The sequence below is a fragment of the Trachemys scripta genome, chromosome 22, assembly GCF_013100865.1.
Source record: "Trachemys scripta elegans isolate TJP31775 chromosome 22, CAS_Tse_1.0, whole genome shotgun sequence".
NCBI classification, from domain to species: Eukaryota; Metazoa; Chordata; order Testudines; family Emydidae; genus Trachemys; species Trachemys scripta.
Genome location: NC_048319.1, coordinates 10,519,631 through 10,544,758, shown reverse-complemented (window position 1 = coordinate 10,544,758; position 25,128 = coordinate 10,519,631). Strand labels below are relative to the sequence as shown.

The 25,128-nt window shown below is 43.2% G+C and overlaps 2 protein-coding genes across 10 annotated transcripts in view; one reads left to right on the top strand and one right to left on the bottom strand.

Annotated features, from left to right (window-relative positions):
* The window catches only part of DOT1L (DOT1 like histone lysine methyltransferase), a 102,100-nt gene that overhangs the window by 62,442 nt on the left and 14,530 nt on the right, over positions 1-25,128 (top strand). For 6 of the 9 annotated variants that reach the window (XM_034755628.1, XM_034755631.1, XM_034755623.1 and 3 more), the window contains 16 exons: positions 392-498; positions 1,556-1,597; positions 3,419-3,502; positions 4,338-4,572; positions 5,056-5,169; positions 7,212-7,303; positions 10,723-10,824; positions 12,317-12,454; positions 13,336-13,461; positions 14,331-14,815; positions 15,091-15,214; positions 16,209-16,355; positions 19,212-19,341; positions 20,989-21,605; positions 22,328-22,533; positions 24,499-24,563. In XM_034755628.1, coding sequence (XP_034611519.1) covers positions 392-498; positions 1,556-1,597; positions 3,419-3,502; positions 4,338-4,572; positions 5,056-5,169; positions 7,212-7,303; positions 10,723-10,824; positions 12,317-12,454; positions 13,336-13,461; positions 14,331-14,815; positions 15,091-15,214; positions 16,209-16,355; positions 19,212-19,341; positions 20,989-21,605; positions 22,328-22,533; positions 24,499-24,563 — 2,814 coding nt within the window. The remainder of the gene's footprint in view (positions 1-391; positions 499-1,555; positions 1,598-3,418; positions 3,503-4,337; positions 4,573-5,055; positions 5,170-7,211; positions 7,304-10,722; positions 10,825-12,316; positions 12,455-13,335; positions 13,462-14,330; positions 14,816-15,090; positions 15,215-16,208; positions 16,356-19,211; positions 19,342-20,988; positions 21,606-22,327; positions 22,534-24,498; positions 24,564-25,128) is intronic. The other 3 variants (XM_034755625.1, XM_034755626.1, XM_034755627.1) reach the window with 3 other exon arrangements.
* Positions 19,338-25,128, bottom strand: part of PLEKHJ1 (pleckstrin homology domain containing J1) — a 34,022-nt gene continuing 28,231 nt past the window's right edge. Inside the window, exon 6 of the mRNA XM_034755637.1 lies at positions 19,338-19,532. Coding sequence (XP_034611528.1) covers positions 19,497-19,532 — 36 coding nt within the window. The 3' untranslated portion in view covers positions 19,338-19,496. The remainder of the gene's footprint in view (positions 19,533-25,128) is intronic.

Sequence of the window (25,128 nt, the reverse complement as noted above, 5' to 3'; positions counted from 1 at the left end):
CTTAAAATATATAAGTTAGACTACAGTGTTTCCAGGTCTGTCTGAGCAGTTAATTAGCACCATGTAATATGACTGAATATATCTGCTTTAGGAAAGGATTTACTCACTGGGCATTAGGGGGGGTCTGTGTGTGTGTGTGTGTGTGTGTGTGTGTGTGTATTCCACATAGATCACTTTGAAATTTGGGGGTGGGGGTTGTTAAATCCACGGAGCACCTGATCAGAGTTCCTGCGTGGACTGGCTTGGCTGGGTAGAAGGCATTCAGTATGCTAAGGCTACCTTTGCTATGTTAAAACACAGTTCTGAAACTGCTGGGTCACTTTTACTTTTGATAAATGTGAGTGGGAAATGGGGCTCACCTTGAATTCCTAAATGGCCTTTTTTCCTTCAGATATTGGCACTATAATGAGAGTTGTGGAGTTGTCCCCACTGAAAGGGTCGGTTTCATGGACCGGGAAACCAGTTTCTTACTACCTGCATACTATTGATCGCACCATAGTGAGTATAAACATAGGCCAGTGAAACTTTCATTTTTCCCTTGGAAGCATTGTGTTAGTCTCCCACTCTGGAATTCTTGGGGTTCTTCCTTTTGCATTTAGGGATGTGCATTATGGCTCTTGGAGGTGGGGGACAGTTTATTCACACAGCTTAGTCTCTTAGCATGCATACACATATCCAAATTCCACGTCAACTTTGTTATAGTTAGCTTTTGAGTCCTTCAGTGCAGCAGGCTTCTCAAAGGATGCAATTCTGTGTAGCTCCGTGGTTGTCTGTATCTAAATAAACCAGTCAAAATACACTTACATATGAAGAAATGTAAATTCCTCTAGCATTATAATTCACTGATTCTGCTGGTGCTTTTCCTACATAATAGCTATTTCATTCTGAGTAAAGACTCTATAGAGGAAATTTAAAAAGAATTCAAAGTGTGCTGTATAATAAATGTGTGAAGCATCTCATGCTAGGGCAGCAGGATACTTGATGATAATTCTCAATCTGAATTAAACTTTGAGTTGCTCTAGCATTAGCCTAGGCATCTTAAATGTGTCTGTGCATTCAGCTTTCTTTTTTTGCTTCATAAACAAAGGCCATCGAAATGTAACTCTTATATTGTGCAGAAACACTTCACCTTCATGATCTGAATTTTGGTTACATGCTTGTACAACCTTGTATTGTAAATCTGTCTAGTTTGCCTGTGTTATAGACGTGTATGTTAAAATGGAGATAAATGTTTTATTTTAGTTCAGTACTAGAGTAGATTTGCCTCCTATTGAAAATAACCTTCTGGTGACTAGAGATATATAACACAAAGCTTTATAATAAGGATGTGCTGCATTGAAGATGATAAACCATGTTGAGGCTTGGACTGTGTCCCACTACGCCACATGTTTGCTTCTTTCCAGAAAGAATGAAATGGAAATAGCTTCTTGATGTAGCTTATCAAAGGGGGAAATTGTCAGAACATCTGCAATTTTGTACTCCTGTTAGAAATCAGTGTGTTATGCATCAGTGTATTCTGATATGTATAATGACTATCTTATCTTTCCCTTTTCAGCTTGAAAACTATTTTTCTAGTCTCAAAAATCCAAAACTCAGGGTAAGTTATGTTTAATTTTTTTTATAATGTATTCAGAGTAATGAAACATCCAGTATGATCATTTTAAGCGTTATTTATAAAGACATCAGAGGCAGATGGGGAAATATGTTTCAAACTCATCAAGAGACAATATCTGTAGATAATTAATCACATTGGAATGAAGTAACTCATGACTGCAGTGGTGCTTTGACAGCACATCCAAATAAAATAATAATTCTTAAAAATTTATCAGGGAAGCCTAGAGTCCTTGCAGTTTTCCTCTTGCATTGTATTTAAAGTAGTATTAAATGTTAATCACATTAACAGGCCAGATTTTAAGAATGTAATGATGGCTTAATTCTCCTGTCTCGATGCTGAGTCTCGTCAGTTAGGGAGTTTTTGAAGAAGGGCCCTCTCGCTCTCGGCAATAACCTCTGTCATTGATCACTGTGCTGAACTGCAGTGCCTGGAATTCAAAACTCAGAGGTTTTCGAGACATTGTGTCTCACTAAATGGGACATGTTAAATAGTGGTGAAAGTTGATGGCTTAGATGTAAACTACACATGACAAATGGCTAGACTTCTCTTGTATCAATCTAGAAAACATCTTGCATTTGTGGAGCCTCTTAATGTCAAGCTTTAGGGTTCAGTCATTGTCCTCCAAACCTGACCTTTAATGGCATTTGAGATTGGAGTTAATGGTAGCTGTTAGGTTTGTGGGTTTTGGACGGTTGATTTCAAATTTGTGAGATTTTGACACTAAGCAGGTCAAGAAAACCCACCAAATTTTGTCTTCAAATATTTGTGAACTAATCACAAATTATTTTTTGGCAGTTTCCTGCCTGCTAACGATGAAGATGTTGAATTACTTTGAGAGAGTTTGAGTTTACCATAATCCAACCTGACTGACATTGACTTAGTTCCTAAAGATATTATAGTTGGTAGAATTATCAACACATTAAACCTCATCTGGAGAGTACAAGGAAGTGTGTTTGTGGAGCTCTGTGGAGTTTCATGTCCTTAGTGGCTAGGCAGGACTTTTTCAGCTGCTTTTCATCTTGATTGTTTTATCTACAGACTTGGCTAGGATTTAATTAGGCTCTTTCAAAGAGTTGATTCATGACTCAATATGGTAAGGCCCTTAAAGATGCTGCAGTGATGCAACAATACATGAAATGTTGGTTATAGATAAAGGCCACTGATGTTTTAACAGAGGCTTTTTTTAAAAGTACAAAGACCTACTCATTAGGGTGGAAAGTGTGTGGCCCTCTCTCCCTCCCTTGTGGTTGTTTATCTGCATAGATGCTGTTTAGGAGACTTCCATGGGAATATAGTGTAGTTCATAAAACTAATTCAGGTTGTCTTCCTTTTCCACTTGCTATTGTCTGTAATAGGGTAAGTCAGTGTCTTCCTGCCAGGGCCGGCTCCAGGGTTTTTGCTGCCCCAAGCACCCCCCCCCCCCCAACAAAAAAAAAAAAAAAAAAACTGCGATCACGATCTACGGCACTTCGGCGGGAGGTCCTTCACTCCGAGCGGGAGCGAGGGACCCTCTGCCAAATTGCCGCCGAATAGCTGGACGTGCCACCCCCGTCCGGGGTGGCCGCCCCAAGCACCTGCTTGCTAAGCTGGTGCCTGGAGCCGGCCCTGCCTGCCTGCCTACTAAGAAAAGATGTTCTGTCATTTATTAACATATAAGGACTAGTCAGAGTGATTATTCTTGGCTATCCCAGGGGAACTAGCTTGGCAAGATTGGAGTCTGTACTTCAAAAGGGAGAATACAGCAACGATCTTTTGGGTTTATTTGTGGATGTTTTTTAATGCCCTTGTTTAAATTGCCTTTAGGAGGAACAAGAGGCAGCTAGACGTCGTCAGCAAAGAGAAAACAAGAGCAACACAACTACTCCAACGAAGGTGCGAGAAAACAAGGTCAACTCCCTCTTGAATATTTACACAAAACCATGTTCTCTCTTTATTATCGTGCAAGCTTGCGGGCTGCACCAACAATAAAAGCTTGTCTACATAGGGAGTTTGATCTGAAGACCTGTTCCAGAAGAGTTCTCTGCTTGCATACACTGTTCAGCAATAAAAGTCACTTTATTCCAGAATAATTAGTGCTGTTTGTGAGCTCTTCTGGAATAGTTTATTCCAGAGTAGATTTTCTGGTCTCATTCACCGTGTTGACATGCCCTTACTCTTGAGTAGGGGTTCTTAAACATTTTCAAGGGCCATGCCACATTTTTAATAGTTTGGTATGTGGACCACATGCTTTCCCAGCCATAAATGCACAAGCTACCTCCCTTCCTATTCACAATTGCCTAACATCCCTGTTATAAAAGCAGCAATTGCTCACATGGAAAAGTAATAGGAGGAAAATTTTGAACGTGACTTCAGCTTTTATTTCAATGCAGTTTAGTAGCTTGAAATAAGGCTCTCCGTGAGCAACAAGTTGTGTATGGATCAGTTTTGGAAACCCTGTTCTGTAATGGCTAGATCCAGAGGAGAGGCAGTATAGTAGATTGAGCATAGCATCAGGGTGCCAGGGACCATTCTGGGTGCCAGGGACAATTCTAATCCCGGATCTGACCACTAACTCTTTGTAGCCTTAGGCAAATTACTTAATCTTTGCGTGCCTCGGTTTTCTTTCTGTAAAATGGGGTTGATACTTGCTTATTTCAAAAGGGTGTGGTAAAGATTAACTGAGATTCTGCAAATGTAAACCCCTAAATATTAGAAAGCTTTTTCTCTTTTAAAATTTCTTTAGGATTCTGGTGCTGAAGAAGAAAAAGTTGGGACAAATGCAGTTAAAAAGACATCCCCCTCCAAAGCACGCAAGAAGAAGCTGAGTAAGAAAGGAAGGAAAATGGCCGGGCGGAAGCGAGGGCGTCCCAAGAAAATGAACACTGCAAATACAGAGCGCAAGACCAAGAAGAACCAAACTGCACTAGAGCTTCTGCATGCTCAAACTGTGTCTCAGACACCCTCATCCTCTCCTCAGGGTAAGCTGAGGAACTCAGCGGTTGTCAGAGGAAGAGCCTTTTTCCATATGGGTCTCAATTAGTGTCCAGGAAAGTTTTTACTCTTAAGAGTGAATGCTCAGAGCTCTTTATTCGGAGACCACAGACTTCTAAATCTTTCTCTGTTTCGCATACCTCCTCTCCCTGTTTCCTATTGCGTTATGTGATTGTATCACCTGCTTTCCAGCTGGGATGATGGACACGCAGACAGCTGGCTGCTAATGTTAATCCAGACTTCTCCAGAACGGGGGCGGCAGAACATGGGGTTGGCAGAGTTTGCCTTCACTGATGTGTTGGGCACAAATCCTGAGTGTATTTCAAAAGCTGATCTGTTGCATGAAAGGGACTTAGCCAAGTTACTGGGTCCTGTGCTGTAGAAAACATATTCCCTGATGGCAAAGGGCATCTTCCTCCTTTGCTATGTTCCATTATTTAAAATGTGGTCTGCGTTATTTTCTCCTCTAGATGCATACAAGTCACCTCATAGTCCATATTACCAACTACCTCCTAAAGTGCAACGGCATTCATCTAACCAACTGTTGGTGACTCCTACCCCACCTGCACTACAGAAGCTGCTAGGTAAGAGTTCCCCTCCTGATGCATAGAGAATGAAAGGAGTAAATAATGGGTTGATCACAGTTTGCTGTCTGGGTGGTGGTTGTAATGTATCACATTGCTGTGATGTAAAGATTCAAGGCAAACTGAAACACTAAAGCTTTAATTTTGGGGGAAGCAAGGTATATTTTAATACAAAACAATGAAGCGCAAAATATTGGCAGCTGGAACTGGTTTGGTAATGGGATACGCAGCATTTCACCTGAGGTCCCCTAAAATCAGTACTCTGACAGCTGTTTGGCCTTTGTGAAACTGGTTGGGGTGGGGGTGGGGTGTGTGTCTTATTTTGTGTCCTACATAACAAATGGCCTAATATCCCCTTTGTTGGCAATTCCAGTGGGGGACTGAATGTGCCATGGCGAGACCATTTTGCTCTTAGGGATAGTCCCTTCAGAATAATGATGAGGTCCATTGGGGCATGGGCAAAGGTAGTGCAGGCTGTATGTATCTTGTGGATAAATCCGCTTTAGTCTCCATTGCTTTTTAAATGCGGTATTTCACTAACCCTAAAACACAAGTCAATAAAATGTCATTTTAAAAATTTGGACCATGTTGGCAACTATGTGGCTTGTTACAAGAACCGTTACACTGAAGATGCTAAACCTCTGTACTCCTGTTCTTTTTAAGGAGAGGTTGTTCCTACTGTGAGTCTGTCTTGCATACATAACACTGAGAAGGGAAGGGAGCACCTGCCAGCTCTCTTCCAGCCGCCACCATTGCCATGTTGCTAAAGTTGAAGCTTTGGTCTACATTTGCTGCATTTGGCTGGGTTTCAGCTCTCATGTGGCATGAGAGAAAAGGGGCCTGGGTTCAGCAGGAAGCCGTACTACTTTCCCAGACAGACACTGCTCGTCCAGAAATGACTCTGCATTATTTTAAAATAAGCCGGTGCTTTAACTTAATGAATAAGGAATATGGAGGGGCAGAACTGTGTTTTCCCAGAACCAGAAAGCAAAGTAGAAAAACAAAATCAGATGCTCTCAGGGTATTGGAGGACAGTGAGGCTATAATGGTCAGGGAGTCTGTTCCAGAGGTAAAAGATGGTGTGAGGAAAAGATGTGGCGTTCTTTCTAGGGGAAGACCTAGAGAGCACTAAGATGAGTTAAAATGGCCAAGTATAGGAAGCAACAAGGGGTGAGTTCTGTGTAAGAGACGGTGCCTTGAAGGTTAGGAAGAAATTGGAAGTCAGTGAAGAGATCAAGGAATGTACTGTCATGGTGGGAAGGAATTGGTGAGAAAGATGACTTTAGCCGTGGCTTGATGGATAGACTTGAGGGGTGCATTGTGATTAGGGAGATTACAATTAATCAAGGGAAGACATGCCCAGAGCATGGACCAAGATTTTGGCGGTGAGGATGGAGAGGAAGAGGGAGAATTTTGGGGTATTGTAAAGAACAAGTAGAGTTTATCAGCTATTTAGCTGTGAAGGAGGAGTAGAATGACCCCAGGCTGGGAGACTGCAAGGATGTTGGAGCACTCTGAGTGCATTTCTATCATGATTATAATGGGTTGCCTGTTTTATTGCTCCTGCTTGCATTAAAGTCCATTAAGAAACTCCTTTTTCAACACGCACATCATTAGGGTCCATCAGCTTCCTGTTTGCTTCCTGAAAATGTGCTCTTAGAAATGTTATAACGAGGGAGCTAATCTATGTGGTTAATAGATGACGCACAGACCAGCTAAGACTCTAAGTAATATGCTACTGGAGAAAGTTCCAGGTTAGTTTTCTTAAAACATTATTTTTCCTGCAAAGGAAAGCACATTACTGGAATAACCATTCCTAGAGCAAAAGATGGTGCAAAACTATTGTATTTAAAATAATTGAGCTCAGCCTGCATTGTAACTAGGAGCTTTCAGCATTCACCAAAGTGAGCTCTAGAGCTTCAGTATATATGTTAACCCATGCAAAAGGCAGCAGGGAGAAACTGTGCTCCAAAATATGAGTCTTAAATTGTTTTTCTCCCCTTCCTCCAAATAAAGTTGTCATCCACTCATTTGTGTTACAGACTCTTTTAAGATCCAATACATGCAGTTCATGGCGTACATGAAAACTCCTCAGTACAAAGCAAACCTGCAACAGTTACTGGAGCAGGAAAAGGTGAGTGTCTTTTTTTTTTTTTTTTTTTTTTTTTTTAATTGGTCTCCTGACAATTTCTAGCTATATGTGTACAGCTTCTGTATCCCCTTCCATAGATATTTGAGAAAATGCCACAGAGGCCCAGAATTCCAGATCTGTGTTTACCTAATTCCACTGTAGCCTGTGACAGAGTTAAAGGGCCCTGCTTAAGAGAGATGATGCCTTTTTGGTTAAGGCACAGGACTGAGAGTCCTGTTTTCTATTCTCAGCCGTGCCACTAATTTACTGCGTGAACTTGATGAAGTTTCTTTGCCTTTCTGTCCCTGTTTCCCCTGTAAAATGGGGTTAATGTTCACTTTTTTCACAGGATTGTCCAGTTTTCATTCATTGTTAAATTCCTTTTAATTAAACTCTGTTAAATATGGTTGAGCTATTTGCCTGAATATGGGATCACCTGTACAAGTGAAAATGAGGGTTCTCCCAACACTAAAAATAGCAGACAGATAGCACTTAGAAACATGAACTTTCAAGAGAAAGCAGTGTCACGCTTTAAAGCGCCACCGTTTCAACGTCAGCTCTTTCCTTGATGAGCTTCAGGAGAGGAGGTGACCAAAAGTTACATGAGATGGTCTTTTCCAAACTGGTTACAATCTCCATTAGGTAATTGTGGTTCAGTAAGTGCTATTCTGAGATCGCAGATGGGTCATATGGGACAATAAAATTGTGCTAGAGAATATAAAATAGCCCTTATTCTGGTTTTCTGGAATAAAGTGTCCATTGAAAGCTAATCCCTCAGAGTCAAAATGCCTATTACAGTAGTATGTGCAGAAACCAGGAATTGGAATGAACCCTAGACTATAACCCTCAAACTAATTTAACAGCAAGAAGTTGGTTTGTTCACCTTATAATAAATGGAAGAACTAAAACAAAAAGTAAAGGAATAGCCAACAGTCTCACAGCAGGTTGGATAAAATAGCCATAAGTCCCTGAATAGGTGTTGGGGCATGTTATAAAAACCTAGAGAGATGTTTGTAAGGTGCTTGAGAGCCTAATGGAAAGTGTGATAGTTGTGTAAAGTTATTATGCATGAGCTTCCAGTTACAGCTGAGCAAATAAGTATTTGGTGCAGAAGCTGAACCAAAAAAACCACCCCTTGTTTGTTTTGAACCAAAACTGATTTTTTTTCCCTGTTTTTTTTTCCCTCAACAAAATGAAAAATGGAAACTTTTGCTTGGGTTGATTCAAACCAAATGTTGAATCCAGTTGGCATTTCTGAAACTTTTCAGGTTTTGGGGCTAAAACTGTTTGCTGAATTTGCAAATAGTTTCCGTGCCTGAAAAAAATGCATTTTGGGGTAAAATTAATAAATACTTGCTGAGGAAAAAAATGTCTCCCAGCTCTCCTTGCAGTATTCTGCTGCAGTAGAGCGCTCTGTCCAGCAGAGGGAGTACAAGTTCCCTAACCAAATATCTTTTCTTTCATGGTTTTGCCCGGTAGGGAATGAATTAATGCCCTTGTAAACAGGGACTACGAGGACGGAGCCAGAATAATGGTGGTTCTACACAACTCTGTCTACACAGTAAAATTCTAACCCTCAACACCTTGGGTCTTCCATTTCTAGGCCTCTGGCAGTCTCAGAGAAGAATGCTGCTGGATTATTCCTAGGATGTGGTGGTGGGTTTTATGAGATGCGCAATCAAGGGTAATAGCATAAAGTTTCACTGACTTTATAGAATTTGCACTGTTCTCCATACGGGAAGGCTGGTGTTATCCCTTTGCTGAGAATGGCCAAATGCCGCTTGCCGCATTCACTGTGCAAGAAGTGCTTTGAGCCATTGTCGGTAATGTTTGACAGTCCCCTACCGCTTCGGCTTATGGTCCCCTAAGAAACAGAGGACAAAAAAATCCTTCTGTTCACATGCTTGGTGTCAGGAAAATGGGCAGCATAAAGTTAATTCTGTCCACTTGCGCAGCCTATTGTGCTGTATACTGGAGTTGTGATTTCAGACTGTATGGAGGAGGGCAAGTTGGTGATGGTATCTGACACCTTTTGGTCCCTTGGGGAAACTGAAATGTGAAACTCTATTTGTAAGTCAAAATCTCTTCATGGAGTGTAGCACTGGGCACTGAGAGAATCACTAGTTAAGAATTGTGAAACCTGAATTCAGAACTGCTCTGGCTAAATAACTTGTTCTGTGGTATGTAGTGGTTAGAATACTGCCTCTGACTTTGTCTCTTCTTATGAAAACCTTTTTAAAAATGTAACTGTTTTTAATAAAACTTCGGAAGTGCTAGTATACTAATGTACCCTTAGATGGAGCTAGCGGCTACTGTACTGGCTGTAACACTTAATTAAATGCTGGGTGTTCATAGCACAGATGATTTCACAGCCTCGTCTAAGCAATGGGTTTAGTGCCATGGTGATTGTGCATTCTTCCTTCCCAAAATCCTTGGAGTAGGTGACAAAGGAGGGTTTTGATTGTGATCGAATGTAATACTCCTGTATTTTTTCCCCATGTGTAGAACACTGCTCCTTAACCAGATGGATAGCTCATGAGTGCAAGACCCCTTCTTTTTCCTTTCTTCAACCCTTGGTAGTGAATACTTCGCTTCTGCAGAAATCTCCAGAAATTTGAACCTCTTTGCCCAGTTGTATTCCTGTCCTTGACAGGTATAGGAAGCGTTGGGAGTAAGGAGTCCTAGTGGTGGTCTGGTGAATGTTCTATGCATGAATTGACCTAGAAATCAAAGGGAGAGCAGGTAGTGTAAGGAATTCTATATTAAACATTGAGACGGGCTCCTCTAGGAGGTGACTTAACATATTTCTGATTTTTCCCTGACATACTTTCGTTTACTGAAATCCTTGGAAGAAGAATGTTCTGTTAGAACACAGATCACCCAAGTTCTATTCCCAGCTCAGCCACAGACTTAGTGTGTGTCCTTGATGAGTCACTTAATCTCTTTGTGCTTCAGTTTCTCATGTATAAAATATGGTTGGCACTTGAGTTGCCGAGAGATTATCCTGATGAATACTACAAAAAAGCCTATAAATAAATATCTCTGTACTTTTGTTTTAAAATATGGTTTCACCCACAATGTTAAACTCTAGCAAATATAGAACTGCAGAAGTTAGAGATGGGACAGGTCTATGAAGAAGTCTAGTTCCTCTTCTCTTCTAGTGCAGGATCATTCTTAACTGTCCAGTACAGTTTTTAATATTTCAGGTGATGGGACTTCCTCTGTTTAGCTTGGAAAACCATGCCATGGGCTAATAGATCTCACTCTTACGATAGGGTTTCTAATTCTTCTTGTCTGTGTAAGCATCTATATCACTGAAATGCCAATTGTTGAGATGAACCTTCCCACACACATTCCAGTGGGAGTCTGACATAAACTTGCTGTTTTTCTTTCTCTTTTTTTTTTTTTAACAACTTTTCCAGGAAAAGAATGCTCAGTTGCTGGGGACAGCACAACAGTTATTCACCCACTGCCAGGCACAGAAAGAGGAAATTAAACGTCTCTTTCAACAGAAACTCGATGAGGTATGGTTTGCAGAGAAATATCCTTGTTGGAAATTAATAATCCAGCATTCTTGAGGTGTTACTCTGGCTTTGACATCTTGGCTCTTACCCACAGGTGGCTGCACAATGGAATGTATTTCCTTCTCTGTCCGGTCCATCACTGTTGCTTAAGTCATAGCTTACCAGTCCCACCACCACACCTTGATCCCAGAAGGGGTGTTAGTGACAGTCCTCAGGGCTGATTTTCCATTAAGTAGCAAAGGAGCACACAGAAAGCACATTCATTTCCCCTAGTTGAGTAGACCTGCCACGTCTGCCTAATCTTTCTCCAAAAAGTGCACACCTACCCCCCTGGGTGCTCCACAGGCTTTGGTGTTGGTGTTATGTCACTACACCATTTTATTTGTGGATTTATGACCCCCGTGTACCACCCACTTCCGCTTATGAAGGGGGAGAACAGAACACACTTGGAAATTGAACAAAGGGATCTAATACAAATCTCTGGTCACCCCAGAGGCAGTGATTTCATTCACCTGCAGCATAAAGATTGACAGGGCGCTCCGCTGTTCTGATAAGTAACAGTGGTGGGATTAATCAGTAACTGCACATCTGGAGCTCGTTCGCACTCACCCAAACCAGGCTACAGCCCCCTTATGCACAACATAGTCCTTGCTGTGCTGCTCAGCACAGGCCTCAGAGCTTCATTGAATCGGTCCTGTGATCGAGCCGCTGGGCTGCAAGAGATCTGGGTTCAGTTCCCAGTTCGGTCAGACTGTGAGAGGCCTCGGGCAAATCATGTGATCTCTGGGACAATATTTCTTCCACCTGCTATCAGTCTTGTCTGTTTAGCCGGCAAACTGTTTGGGCTAATCTAGTACTGTCAGGCCTTTACCTCATTTGGGGAGTCTTTGCTACTTTGGTACTACCAATAACATTGGGTGGCACAGTAACAATATAACAGCCAGCAGTATTTACCCAGCACTTTTCATCTGTAGTGCTCAGTGTCTCACATTGTTGCCATTTTACAGATGGGGAAGCTGAGACACAGTAGCTTCTTGTTTCCCTATAGCGGCTCTAAAAAGCATGGGGGAGGGTACACTGGGACAGACTGGCCGGTACCACACCACCTTAACAAATGCAGAGAGGGCAAATGAAAGTTCAAAGGCCTGCAAAGAAGCATGCTGCTTCACTGCATAAACAGGTGATCATATGGTCCTACCAGGGGTCAACTCCTGGTTTGTGTTCCCAGCTTTGCCAGTGACTTGCTTGTGACTACACAAGGTATCTCGCGCCTCTGCCTCATTTCCCCATCTGTAAAGTGGGAATGACGATGGTGATACACTGCCTCTCAGAAGCGTTGGGAAGTTTTAATGACTGTCAAAGTGGTGTGAGTCCCCTAACGACAGGCAATATAGAAATGTGAAATACTATTACTATATGTGTGTGCAGACTGTCTGAAATTGGAATACTGAGTCCCATTTGAATCCGATCCTTTCTCCCCCTCATCCTATAGTTGGGAGTTAAAGCTCTGACATATAATGACCTGATTCAGGCTCAGAAGGAGATCTCCGCTCACAACCAGCAGCTGAAGGAACAGACAAAGCAGCTGGAGAAAGATAACAGTGAACTCAGGAACCAGAGCTTGCAGCTGGTACGTACCGTGCTTCCATCTGACTAGCAATGTGTGAGCCAAGTGATGGCCATTTATATATAGAAGGCAGGTCATGAACTGCTATTTTCCCTTTTATATCTTAATGAGAACAAAAACTGAACGGAAACCAGAGTTCCTCTAGAGCCTAGAAGAATGTTGTCTATGCAAAGAATGCTACGCTGGTGATGGGAAGAGCTCGTGTGTCCAGTTCTTGTGCTCACTGTCTAGTTCCTGTGCTATCTGTGGCTTCTCTCTAGTCCTAGACCTTTTGGCTTCTGAGAACAGTCGCCAGTTGCTTTCTTTTCTTTCTCTTACTTCTTAATCAAGATGCATTTCAAAAGAATGAATCTTGACCCAAAGGGTGGGGTTTGGTGGTCCATTCTCACAGATATCTTAATTTAAATCCAGAAGTTTTCTGACGTGACAGCTGATTTGGGTGGCCCCAACCTCGTCCACAGTACACAGCTGTGCAGACAGGCGCTGCACATTTGGGATAGCAGTTTGAAGTTGGGGTGATAGAACACCGTGGCCAAGAAGTTTGCCCAGGGCTCGCTTGGCTGTAGCCATATATCATTTATCTAGCCGTCACTTTCAGCAGTTCACACAGTTAATATTAGGGTGGGAGAAACTGTACACAGAAGCATTTAGGGATGTTGAGTAATGTTAGCCTTATAAGCCCCAACTCCAGCTACTTAAATAGGGATTGGAAACCAATTTTTCTGTAAAGCTGCAATGTTTGCCTTGAATTGAGAGCTAGTTTTCAGTATGATCAAAGTTTCCCTTCAAATTTCAGTGGAAAGGAGGATGGAATTCTGCCCTGCTCTGTTGATAGTTCGGATTTGTGAAACATGCCACTGACCAAGCCTTTAATGCACTTGCAGCTTAAAGCACGATGCGAAGAACTGAAGTTGGATTGGTCAACGCTGTCGTTGGAGAGCTTACTGAAGGAAAAGCAGGCACTGAAGAATCAGATTTCTGAGAAACAAAAGCACTGTTTGGAATTGCAGGTAGAACCAGGAGCAAATTTAGTGCCACCAGCTCGAAGTAGTATTCAGCCAGTATTCCCGCTAGGGCACATCTTGTTTTTTTTGCACTACATGACATTGGAACATAAACCTGCTGCCATGGTAGTAGTATGACAAAATGATTAGAAGGCGGGTTGATAAAACTAGGAAGAACAAAGCTGCAGATAATCTTTCAGCTATATAAAGGGCAAATCATGGAAGTTTGCTTGGCCTCCGGTATTGCTCTGGGCTTCTGAACCCGAGCGTTGGTTTATCAGCTGTTCCCTGTGTCCTTAAAATGCTTTGTCTAGTGAAAAGGAAGGTCCTACTGGTTTTGTTCTATTTCATTCTGTTGCTCCTATATTGTATCTCCTGTGTGCGTGTCTCATGTCAGACATCACTTCCCATAGAAACATCTTGCCAAGAGGACCTTTCTTTTCGCAATGGGGTTGGTTCTCTTGGCTTCTCATAAGAAGTGGTAACCCAGTCCAAATGTGTTATCGGGCACATGGTTGAACACTCTTAGGATGGGGTGTCATTTTCCCCTTCCCCCACCATCCAATAGTGGTAAATTAGGCTGTATTTTTATTTAAATCTGACTTTTTACAGACTCTTTATTGGAAATTGCCTGCCATGCTCTAGAAGATGTTCCCTAGTAGTCTGTTTGAACCTTCTTTTTTCTACCTGTACCTTTATTTCACAAATTCAGAGCGGTGTATTGAAATTTGTTCTTTAAATCATAGATGGTTTGCTTTGAGTTATCACCAAAAAAGGGGACACTTTTTCTGAGAAGCATCTGGAAGGGAAAACTCCAAAATGTGGTATAATTTTTAGGTACAGTCTTTAATCTTTGTCCTCCTCTTCATTTAAAGATCAGCATTGTGGAGCTTGAGAAAAGTCAAAGGCAGCAGGAGCTCATGCAGCTGAAATCGTATATGCCTCCTGATGAGTCTCTGTCGGTACAACTACGCAATAAAAACCGTTTAAGCCGTGAGCCCGAGGCTGATCACGGCAGATTCCAACTTGAGCTTGAGTGCTCTAAATTTCCTATGCCCCACATCAATGGCATGAGCCCTGAACTGTCCATGAATGGCCATGCTACTCCCTATGAAATCCATAATGCTCTTAGCAGGCCCTCTTCCAAGCAGAACACCCCTCAATACATGACCTCTCACCTGGACCAAGAAATAATTCCTTGCACCCCAAACCACAGCAACAGACAGAAGGTGGACAAGACAGCAAGCTTGTCCTTACCTGATTACACCAGGTTTTCCCCAGCTAAGATAGCCCTAAGGAGACACTTGAATCAGGACCATGCAGTCAATGGAAAAGCAACAACTAATGAGATACACCAGAGGTGAGAGTGATCAGTTCCTGTGTTGGGAAATGCGGTGTGGTAATGCTTGTCGTGTTGCTGGCAATATACCTAGACAGTAGAAGAAAACAGGATCTCAGCCTAGATTTTAGCGTGGTAAAGCTTTGTGGCATAGTCATTTAACTGTAAGCTAGTATATCCAGCAATGCCAGTTTATCAGGTAAGCAAGGCAATAATGCCTTGAGTTTGTAATAGGAATTCATTTTGGACAAAGGGCATGAGAAGGAAAAAACTGACTGTGTACATCTGTGTTCCAGAGCTGACCATGTAAAAGAGAACGGCCTTACATATCCAAGCCCTGGCATTTCAAATGGCATAAAGCTGAGTCCTCAGGAAACTCGGCCCTCTTCCCCAGCGGCCTTACCGATTGCAGGCGAGAAGGTAAGGAACGCGTTGGCTTCTCTGCACAGAGCTGTCAACAGAAATGCTTCTGACAGAGCAAAGAAATAAAAGCTCTAGGCTAGAAGGTGTGGACTCCATCCTTTCTGGTAGCCATAGAAAAAGCCAACTCAGCATTGGGCATAACATGATATGGAAGATGTCCAAGACGTCAAAAGACGGAACGGGATGGTGGAGAGAGTCTGGTTATGAACTAGGCTGGTAGTGACCAAAAGTTTTATTGCTATCAGATGCCTTTCACTGAACTCTGTAAAATGAGTAAGTGTTTTCCTCTAGTTCACTTAACCAATCCCACCTCACATCATCTAGGTGTTGGCCTCAGCAGAGAGGCTGAGGAGAGAATGTACCATGGAGTGTGAACGATCATCTCCCATGTAGAGGCACCCATTCTGGAGCAGAGTGGAGGCGCACTAGCGGGTGGCAGTGATAGGAGGGTTGCGCTGCTGCTGCCTGCTCTGTGTCTGTTCTGTGGAAGAGGGCTTCTGTCTACAGATTTGTCGGACAAGCACCTTTCGCCAGCAGCAAATCAATGTTTACACTTCTCATTGATGTAAATGTTAAGAAATAAGAGGCTGTGGATCCCCAAGCATGGGCAAGGATGTGGGGAAACAAGCTTTCGAAAACTCCGTCCCTTCCTCTCCCCCTTGAGGCCCACATCGGAGCCTCCATCCTTCCTGTCCAAGGTAATCTGGTTCAGATTCCTTTGGACACAGCCGTTAGTCTATGGTTGCAGTGGGTTGTTGGCTGAATTGACGTACTGTCTTTGCAATACATCCAAACACCCTTTTCTTGGATTTGTTCCCATCAGGCAGCACGTTCTATACGACAGCAAAGTGCCTGGGGAAAAATGCACACCGCTTATATTTATATAAAAATGTCAACATATGCTGAGAAGTAGCAGGGTTTGGTCCTTGTTGGGGAAACTCACTAGTGAGTAACAAGCCCCCTTTGAAACAGGCTGCCTTTGTGTTTGCAGGTTTTGCGAGAGAGGACTTCTGCGAGTAATGGAGAAACTATCACCAGCCTACCTATCAGTATTCCTCTCAGCACGGTGCAGCCCAATAAACTCCCTGTTAGTATCCCTCTGGCCAGCGTAGTCCTACCTAGCCGTGTTGAGAAGGTGGTGAGTAAGGGATTGTCAACACTTTCCATCCCTAACCAAAAACCAAACTGGGGAATAATCGTATACCATGCACCAGAATCCTGGCCAGGACGTTGAGCTAGCATACCCTTGATGCTTTTGGAGTGACTGCTGATGCTGTCTCTCTGCCTGGATCTTGGACAGTTATTTTCCTAGAGTATGTTAGACCAGCATGTGTCCTGGACAGGGAGAGAGATGAAGTCCCTGCCCCCAAACAACTTGCGTCCTGAATCTATGGCATGCTGGAGAGGCAGGCGTAGCCTGATGGGTAGGATGTGGGCCTATGAGTGAGGAATCCCAAGTGCTAATTTCAGCTCCGCCATTGACTTCCTATGTGACACCGGGCAAATGAACGTCTGTCTTGGTTTGCTCATTGGTATAATGGGGCTACCTCATGTGGGTGCTGAGGTTGAGTTTGTGCAGTGCTTTGAAATTGTCACACGCCAAGCATGAGCTGTTGCAGTATCTTTTCAGCTTTCACAACTGGAAATGTTTTGGGACTTTTTTTTTTTCCCCTTTTTTCTTGTGATCTCAGTAGACCTATGCTGGTGCGTGTTCCCAGGGGAAAGAGCATGAAAACGACGGTGGGGGAGGGAGGATCAGTGCTTGAGAGACCAGTGATGTAAGGCATCCAGTTCCCTCCAGTGTTTCTGCCAAAGGGGATTCCAGTAGATTACTAAGGAGCATTCACTGCCTTTCTGTGGGAAGCATGGATTTGGAATCCACCTGAATGGTAGTGGAGGGAAGAGGAGGGTTAATGGTTCCCTTCTCAGATCATTGAACCATCTCAAACTGGCTGGATGCTTCCCAGTTTGTGACCACCAGTGTGGTCTGAGTTCCCTCCAGCAGTTTACCAGTGCAGCCTTGTGCAGCAACATACAATTGGACATAAACTTCCCACCCCCCGTAGCCCGCTTTCTGGCACGGGAGAGGGAAAGATCTCTCCAGCCTGAGATCATGTATCCCATGGCCTCTGCCAGCCTCCCTCTTGTACTTCCTTCATGTCCTTTAACTGTTCCCGGTTGATTGCTCTTATTAGCACCCATCCCCCCCAATTAAATCCACTCGGGGTGGGGGTGAGGGGAGCTAGTACCTTAGTGGCTAGAGTGCTGGGTCTGCTCCTAGCACTCTGTCACAGGGAGTTCTTTCTTTGATGAACTAAATAAGGGATTATTACACAGATGCCAGAGCCAGCTGCAGTTGGAGGGTATCGTAGTCTGACTCCCCGTGTCCCTTCTCCTAGCAAAAGGCCTTGCAGCTGTGTTGGAGAGCCCCGTTGTTTTGGTTCCAGGCAGACACATCTCTTAAAATGGAGGAAGGTGGCATGGATATAGAATTACACTGCTGCCCTTGGGAGTTAGGGCTGCCTTTGGGAAATACCCCTTGCTAATAACTGGTCTGGCAAAGGGAGAGCTTGATTCTGAAGTCTGTGAGCACTTGCAATGTGTGCATATGTGTATGTACATGTACTGGGCCACTCAGCTGGTGTAGTGTGGGATAGTTCCATGGAACTCAGCGGGCCTGTGCTGACTTGCATCAGGTGGGAATCTGGCGCTCTCTTTAGTGTTCCTGATGGCTTATTCATTATGGAGGCATTTTGAGAACAGAAATACTCAGGATGACACCATGCCGTCAGTCTGTGTGCACTTCTCACTGATTTCAGGGGAGCTGTGTGTGTGAACTGAGGGTACGATACAGCCTTTGTTTCTTTTCCCATCTACACTAAAACTATGGATTGAGGGACCTCCTTACGACGCAGTTGTCCTGAGTCAAAGGCACTTGGATGTGTTTGTATAGCCACCACCACATTGGGATCCTGGTCCATGACACTGGCTTGTAGATTCTAACTCAATATAAATAATATTAAAAGTTGTAGTGTAGATGGGATCTAACTGTGTCCCATAACTGGGCTAACCCTTGAATAGTCCAAACCTCTAACCCAGTGGTGGAATGCCCTTAGGTCGTGTCTAACCAATCACCATTAACGATGATGTAGGTTTGTCCCCTAATCCAAACAGGGATATGTGGCTTGGTTATAGCTGCAGGCATTGATGGGACCAAAGGGTAAACCATTCTACACATTTTTGAGTTCACCCTTTGTTCCTCAAAGGAGAGGAATCGCTTCAGTCCCTTTCCTCTCTTTGGCTTGTGAGCACAGGTCATGGGCTTGTCTAACACCTGAGTTTCTCAGGTCCCTGGGAACCCTGTCAAAACAAGCACTTTCTTGTGCTTTTGAAAAATACGGCATTGTATGTGAAACCAGCAGTTCTAGAAACAAACTACAGCACAGTAGCCAGAAGGCTACCGATGCTCTGGAATTACTGGAGGACTCTTAATTTGTGCACCAATACATTCCTAGGTACATGAGGTCAGAGACCGTCATTTTTATTCCAGGTGCCAGATTTTTTTTTTTTTTTTTTGGTGGGCATGGACAATGAGGTTTCAGGAGATGATCAGATGAAGCCCCTGGGATCCTACAGTGCAGTCCAGGGCCTGGCTCTCACTGCTAATACCAAAGGTGTGGTCTGCAGAGAGGTCATGTCTCAGCATGCAGCGATGCATTATGGTGGAAAGATTATTACATGTTTGGACATGACATCTCTGCAGGCTACATGAAACCAGATGCAGCAAGATGCCGATGCAGCTCTTGGTTTGATGATGTTTGGGCAGCCTGGAGTTAAACTGTAATTTTCTGAAACAATACAAAGTCTAGAAGGTTTAGGGAATCCAGAGGGATTTAAAGTCACAAACCTACAAATGCCCATGAATTCTGTTAAATGAACAGCACTTGAACAAACTTCCTGGACTGAAGTGCCTTTGTTTTTTCACCTCCTCCAGAGAAGCACACCTAGTCCAGTTCATCAGAATCGAGACTCGTCGTCAACACTTGAAAAACAGTATGGTGCTAGTTCTCATAATGGCATAAGCAATGCTGCTGGAAATAAGCCACTGGCTTTGGCTACCTCAGGTAATGAACTCTCCTGTACGGAACCTCCGTGTCTCTTAGCAATAACTCTTCATTATGTGTGTTGGAGCTTTTGGGCGCTTGGGATTGAGAGCCCCTGGTGCTGCAGAGAGCTGGATGTATGGTGCAGTTTCATATCGAAGTTGAATCTTCCTGGGTTAAGGAGGAGGACCTGGATTGAGGGTGTAGTAGGGCTGAAAAACACAATGAAGGGAAGGGTAATTCATTGGTGGAAACATATGGGTGTGGCAGTTTAGAAAAAAGAATCACAAACCAAGATGGGCAGCGTGTTCCTGTTGGTCAGTCCTGAACACCCAGTGCGAGAAGTCCCCCTTAAGCTTTCTTCCAGCATCTGTATAGATTCAATTTACTCACATCCAACTGCATGCCCATTTGTGACCCCTCTTCTCCTGATTCTCCTCGCTGCAGTTGCTGTGTGGAATGCTGGCAGACCATTGCCTCTAGCTCTTTCTCTCATCAGCACAAAGAAAGGATGGAACAGATGGTCTCCCCACCCTTGGGGAAATCCTACCTCCAGCTGTACCACTGTGGTGGATCTGGTTGCTCCCCAGTAATCTGAGCACATTCCCAAAGGGAACCCTGGCACAGAGAAATGAGTCAGGCCTTTCTCAGGCGTCTGGAAAGGCAGCTGTTGACTTTGTGTCTGCCACTCTCACCAATAGGGAGCTTAGCAAACCCACTACACTCCATTCAAGGGGCAGGAGCAGTTTCCCCAAAACCACTCAGAGACCCTTTATTCAGACTTCTTAGGACCAGTGAGTGCCACTTCAGCATAGCCTGCAGGAAGTGCTCTTCCACGGCTGTATCCTCATCAGACTTGCACTGTCCTTCTTCTGTGCTCCCCACCCTCAGGGCCTCTGTCCTGATTAACATCCTTTCAGCAGACAAGGGCTGAAGGCAGCTCCCTCTGAAGCCAATTATAGTCAATGCTGCAGAGTAACATAGGGTTCCCAGCTCCCCTTAGGGCCTTCTTTCCTTGGATAGTTGGGACTATCTAAATTCCATGCATGATGCATTGCTGCAGATACTTAATGAACTTCATTACTCCCCTTTCCCTCAACTCCCACATAGGTTCCTTCAGTCCCCTGACTTCCTAAAGATCCACCACAGTTTTCTCCCTGCATCCTTTTGGTTTGAGCTATGGGGAGGGGCAAGGTGTGCTGATGACCGTCTCTTTGGAAAGAAACTGGCTGATTCTTGCTGTGTGGTTGACTAGCTAGAGGAAAGGGCTGGGAGCAGAGAGGTTCTGGGGTTCTAATCCAAGGTGAGCATTTTATCCAGAGAAGGCACTTGAGTTGTGACAAAAATTGGGTTAAAAGCAGGACACTTGCATGTTATGTATGAACTTTTGTGAGTCAGTAAAAGGGAGCAGAGTGAACTGACAAATCTGACTTAATTCACCAACACATACAGCTATGTTCTTGGCTTCACTGTGTGATGGGCAGCCTTGCAGAGGTCAATACATAGTATTATGCAGATGACTGGGAGTTATTGCTTTCCCAGAATTGCGAGTTAATCTAATACAGATAGGATAGTTGAACACTCGGACATATCCCAGAGATTTAGTCTCACTAGCACTGGAAGAGATACATCATTGCTTCTGTTTAGTGACACTTTCCCTTTCCACAGGTTTTTCATATTCTTCTGGCTCCATGGCAGTTAATGGAACTCTTTCAAACAGCCCCGCCCACCTTAACCATAGTGTTGATCAAGCAGCTGCGGACGACTCTGGGAGTTTGTTTAACTCGGTAGGGTCTCGAAGCTCCACTCCACAATACCCTTCTTTGCTAATGATGCAGTCACGGAACTCTGGGCAGAACTCCCCGGCTCACCAGCACTCAGCAAGCCCCAAGTTAAATGGTGCCTCCCAGAGCATGGTAGGGGTACTGCAGTACGTGGATGCTCAGAAGATGTTTGCCGAAGGAACAAAGGGGGAACTTCAGCCTGATGCCGCCTTTTCCGATCCTGAGAATGAGGCCAAGAGAAGAATCATCTTCACAATCTCTCCTGGTACAGGAAGTATAAAACAGTCTCCGTCTAACAAGCACAGTCCCCTGACAGCAAGCATTCGGATGGACTGTGGCCAAGCATACATGCAGGATGGGAAGAAACGAGGGCGAAGGAAGAGATCCTCCACAGGGAATCTAAACATGAACTCCGGGGTGTCCCCTAAACGTAAATCCTTACCAACTGTGGCTGGACTCTTCACTCAGCCTTCAGGCTCACCACTTAATATAAACTCAATGGTAAGGAAAAGAATGATGGGAGTTGCGGTTAAATGTAGGTATGTTTGGCATGTCAGTACTGTACATTGTTACAGGTTTGGTGTTCTGGACTGTAGCATAAAAAACCCATGTGAACATGTTCCTCTAAGAGCCAACAGGTTGTTGAAAGTTACAATGATCCATTTAGTTGTAGTTACAGAATCTTTTAAGTAATCTTACCTTCCCCTCAAAAAATTATATTAAGTATTAAACAGAATCTTTAACAAAATGATTCTGATTCTCCAAGTGATCGTGAAACACGTTTGCTTATAGTGAAATCTAAATTTTACCCCGTGTAAAATAAATTAACTGACTTGAGTGCTTACGTCCCATTGACTTCAAGCAAATGCTATTCAGTAAGTGTTATCATAAAACACATGGCGGATGTTCCTAATGAGGACCTGTAGGTTGTATTCATCATGTTATCAGAAATTGATATTTGAGGTGAAATGTTCTTGCCCTATTTTCATGCATTTAACTGCCTAGTTTTATCATCTTCAAGGTCAAGTATTCAGCCATGAAAGCTCAGAAAGGCAGCCAAGCATTGTGCAGGGATTTTAGGGTTGTGACATTGAAGCATAGCATGACCCTTGGTGTTAAACACTAAGCTAGTCTTAAAGCTGAGCGTGAGTGAATATTGTCTTATGAAGTTCTTTACTAAAAGAATATTTTCATCTTTAACATTTTTTTTCTTCCCACCCCAGGTCAATAACATTAATCAGCCTTTAGAAATAACAGCCATTTCCTCCCCTGAAAACTCCCTGAAGAACTCTCCTGTTCCCTACCAGGACAATGACCAGCCTCCAGTGCTGAAGAAAGAGAAGCCCCTGATTCAGACCAACGGTGTTCATTACTCGCCACTGACTTCGGATGAAGAACAGGGATCGGAAGATGAGCACAATAGCACCAGGTGAATATAACTGTGTCGATGTCAGGTCAGCAGCTTTATCTGATCTGAAGATGCAGCTCTCTAGGCTAGAGTCATGGATGCAAGGCCTGGTCTGTTAGTTCTCCAAGTACAAAGATCTTTCTCATGAACCCATGCTGCTTGTCAGCCAGAGTTTGTTTTCAGCATTATATATATTGTGTATTTTAGTAGCTAACATCTCTTGATAAACAGTGAAGGTGTTGGAAGGCAGAATGAGCATAGGGAACCTACTCCTAGCTGGGTTTTTAATGCTTGCAGTGGGTGGCTTTGTTTGGGAGAATGAGCACAAACTTTGCAGGAGTGCTAACTTCAGCATCCTGACCAAGTCCCACCTTTTGGGTAATTTTTGGCTAAGAAAATTCCCACTTCCATTTCAACTTGAGATAGTTCTTCACTTCCTATTCCAAACTGTTGTGTAACATTGCTCTATGTTGTTAAACACTGTCACGTTCTTCCCCATTTGTGGGTGCAGTAATTGCTCCGTGTATGTGAAGCATTTTAAGAGTAAAGGTGCTGTAAATCTGGCTGCCTGAGGAAGGAAAAAAGCAATGAAAAATTCCATGAATAAGTATTCTTGATATGTAGGTAAAATTCCATTACAACCTCTGAGAGTCTGGTAGCTTATTTCTTGGTAATGATAAATTCCACTAGTATGGTGGTTCTCAGCCAGGGGTACACATACCCCTGGGTGTACACACACCCCTGGGTGTACACACAGGTCTTCCAGAGGGTACATCAAGTCATCTAGATATTTGCCTAGTCTTACAACAGGCTACGTAAAAAGCACTAGCAAAGTCCGTACAAACTAAAATTTCATACAGACAATGACTTGTTTATACTACTCTGTATACTATACACTGAAATGGAAGTACAACATTTATGTTCCAATTGATTTATTTTATAATTATAGGGTAAAATGAGAGAGTCAGCAGTTTTTCAGTAATAGTGTGCTGTGACAGAATGTTGGGAATCCTTAAGAAAGGGATAGATAATAAGACAGAAAATATCATATTGCCTCTCCATAAATCCATGGTACGCCCACATCTTGAATACTGTCTGCAGATGTGGTTGCCCCATCTCAAAAAAGATATATTGGAATTGGAAAAGATTCAGAAAAGGGCAATAAAAATGATTAGGGATATGGAATGGCTGCTGTATGAGGAGAGATTAATAAGACTGGGACTTTTCATCTGGAAAAGAGACGACTAAGGGAGGATATGATAGAGGTCTATAAAAACATGATTGGTGTGGAGAAAGTAGATAAGGAAGTGTTATTTACTCCTTCTCATAACACAAGAACTAGGGGGTCACCAAATGAAATTAATGGGCAGCAGGTTTAAAACAAACAAAAGGAGGTATTTTTTCACACAGCGCACAGTCAACGTGTGGAACTCTTTGCCAGAGGATGTTGTGAAGCCCAAGACTATAACAGGGTTCAAAAAAGAACTAGATAAGTTCATGGAGGATAGGTCTGTCAATGGCGATTAGACAGGATGGGCAGGGATGGTGTCCCTAACCTCTGTTTGCCGGAAGCTGGGAATGGGTAACAGGGGATGGATCACTTGATGATTACCTGTTCTATTCATTCCCTCTGGGGCACCTAGTATTGGCCACTGTTGGAAGACGGGATACTGGGCTAGATGGACCTTTGGTCTGACCAAATATGGCCGTTCTTATGACACTTTTATATTTTTATATCTGATTATGTAAGCAAGTAGTTTTTAAGTGAGGTGTAACTTGGGGGTTTGTGAGACAAATCAGACTCCTGAAATGGGTACAATAATCTGGAAAGGTTGAGAGACAATGAACTAGTAAGTTTGCATTGTACATTTTTAAATTAGTTGGGTAGACACAGAAACCTAAAAATCAAGAGGTAAGTCATAGGGGTAACTCAGTAACAGCAAGACTTCAAGAAGCACTGTGTAAGTAATTTTCTTTTCTTACTAGAATTGAGAGGAAAATTGCAACGATATCATTGGAAAGCAAATCTCCACAGAAGACTATTGAAAATGGTAAGTTTGGGGAATGTTAACCGTCCATTTCAATGCATTGTGCTGCCTGCTGCCCTGTAGTTTTTAGACCATCAATTGATAAGCAGGCTTGTGGCATATAGCAGACATGCCTTTCAAAGCAGAGGTCTATGCTAATACAGTTCCTTCAGGGGATTGCCTTCATCACAATACAAACTTTGGGGCCATCTCTTTATAGTTGGTTGCATCAAAAGCCCTTTTAAATTTATGGGCACAGGTTGTAGTCCTGACTGTTGGCACCGGGGATAAAGCTATGGGTGGAATAAAGCATTTTAGAGGGATTCACTTTTTTCCTAGACAAGGATGCCTGACCAATTTTTGGCTAGGCTTGTGTCTGATTTGAAGGCTGATGTAATCTGCTCTTCCAATAGTCTAATCAGTCCTTCGAGATGCATTTACCTAGGGTCATAGAGGGATTAATCGCTGCTGTGAACTTTCTCCCTGTGTGTTCAGAAAGCAGAATCAGCTATTGAAATGAGTTAGTTGTTGGACAGATTTTGCTTACTGAAGATTAAATGAATTATTTATTGATGCCTGCAACCCTTCT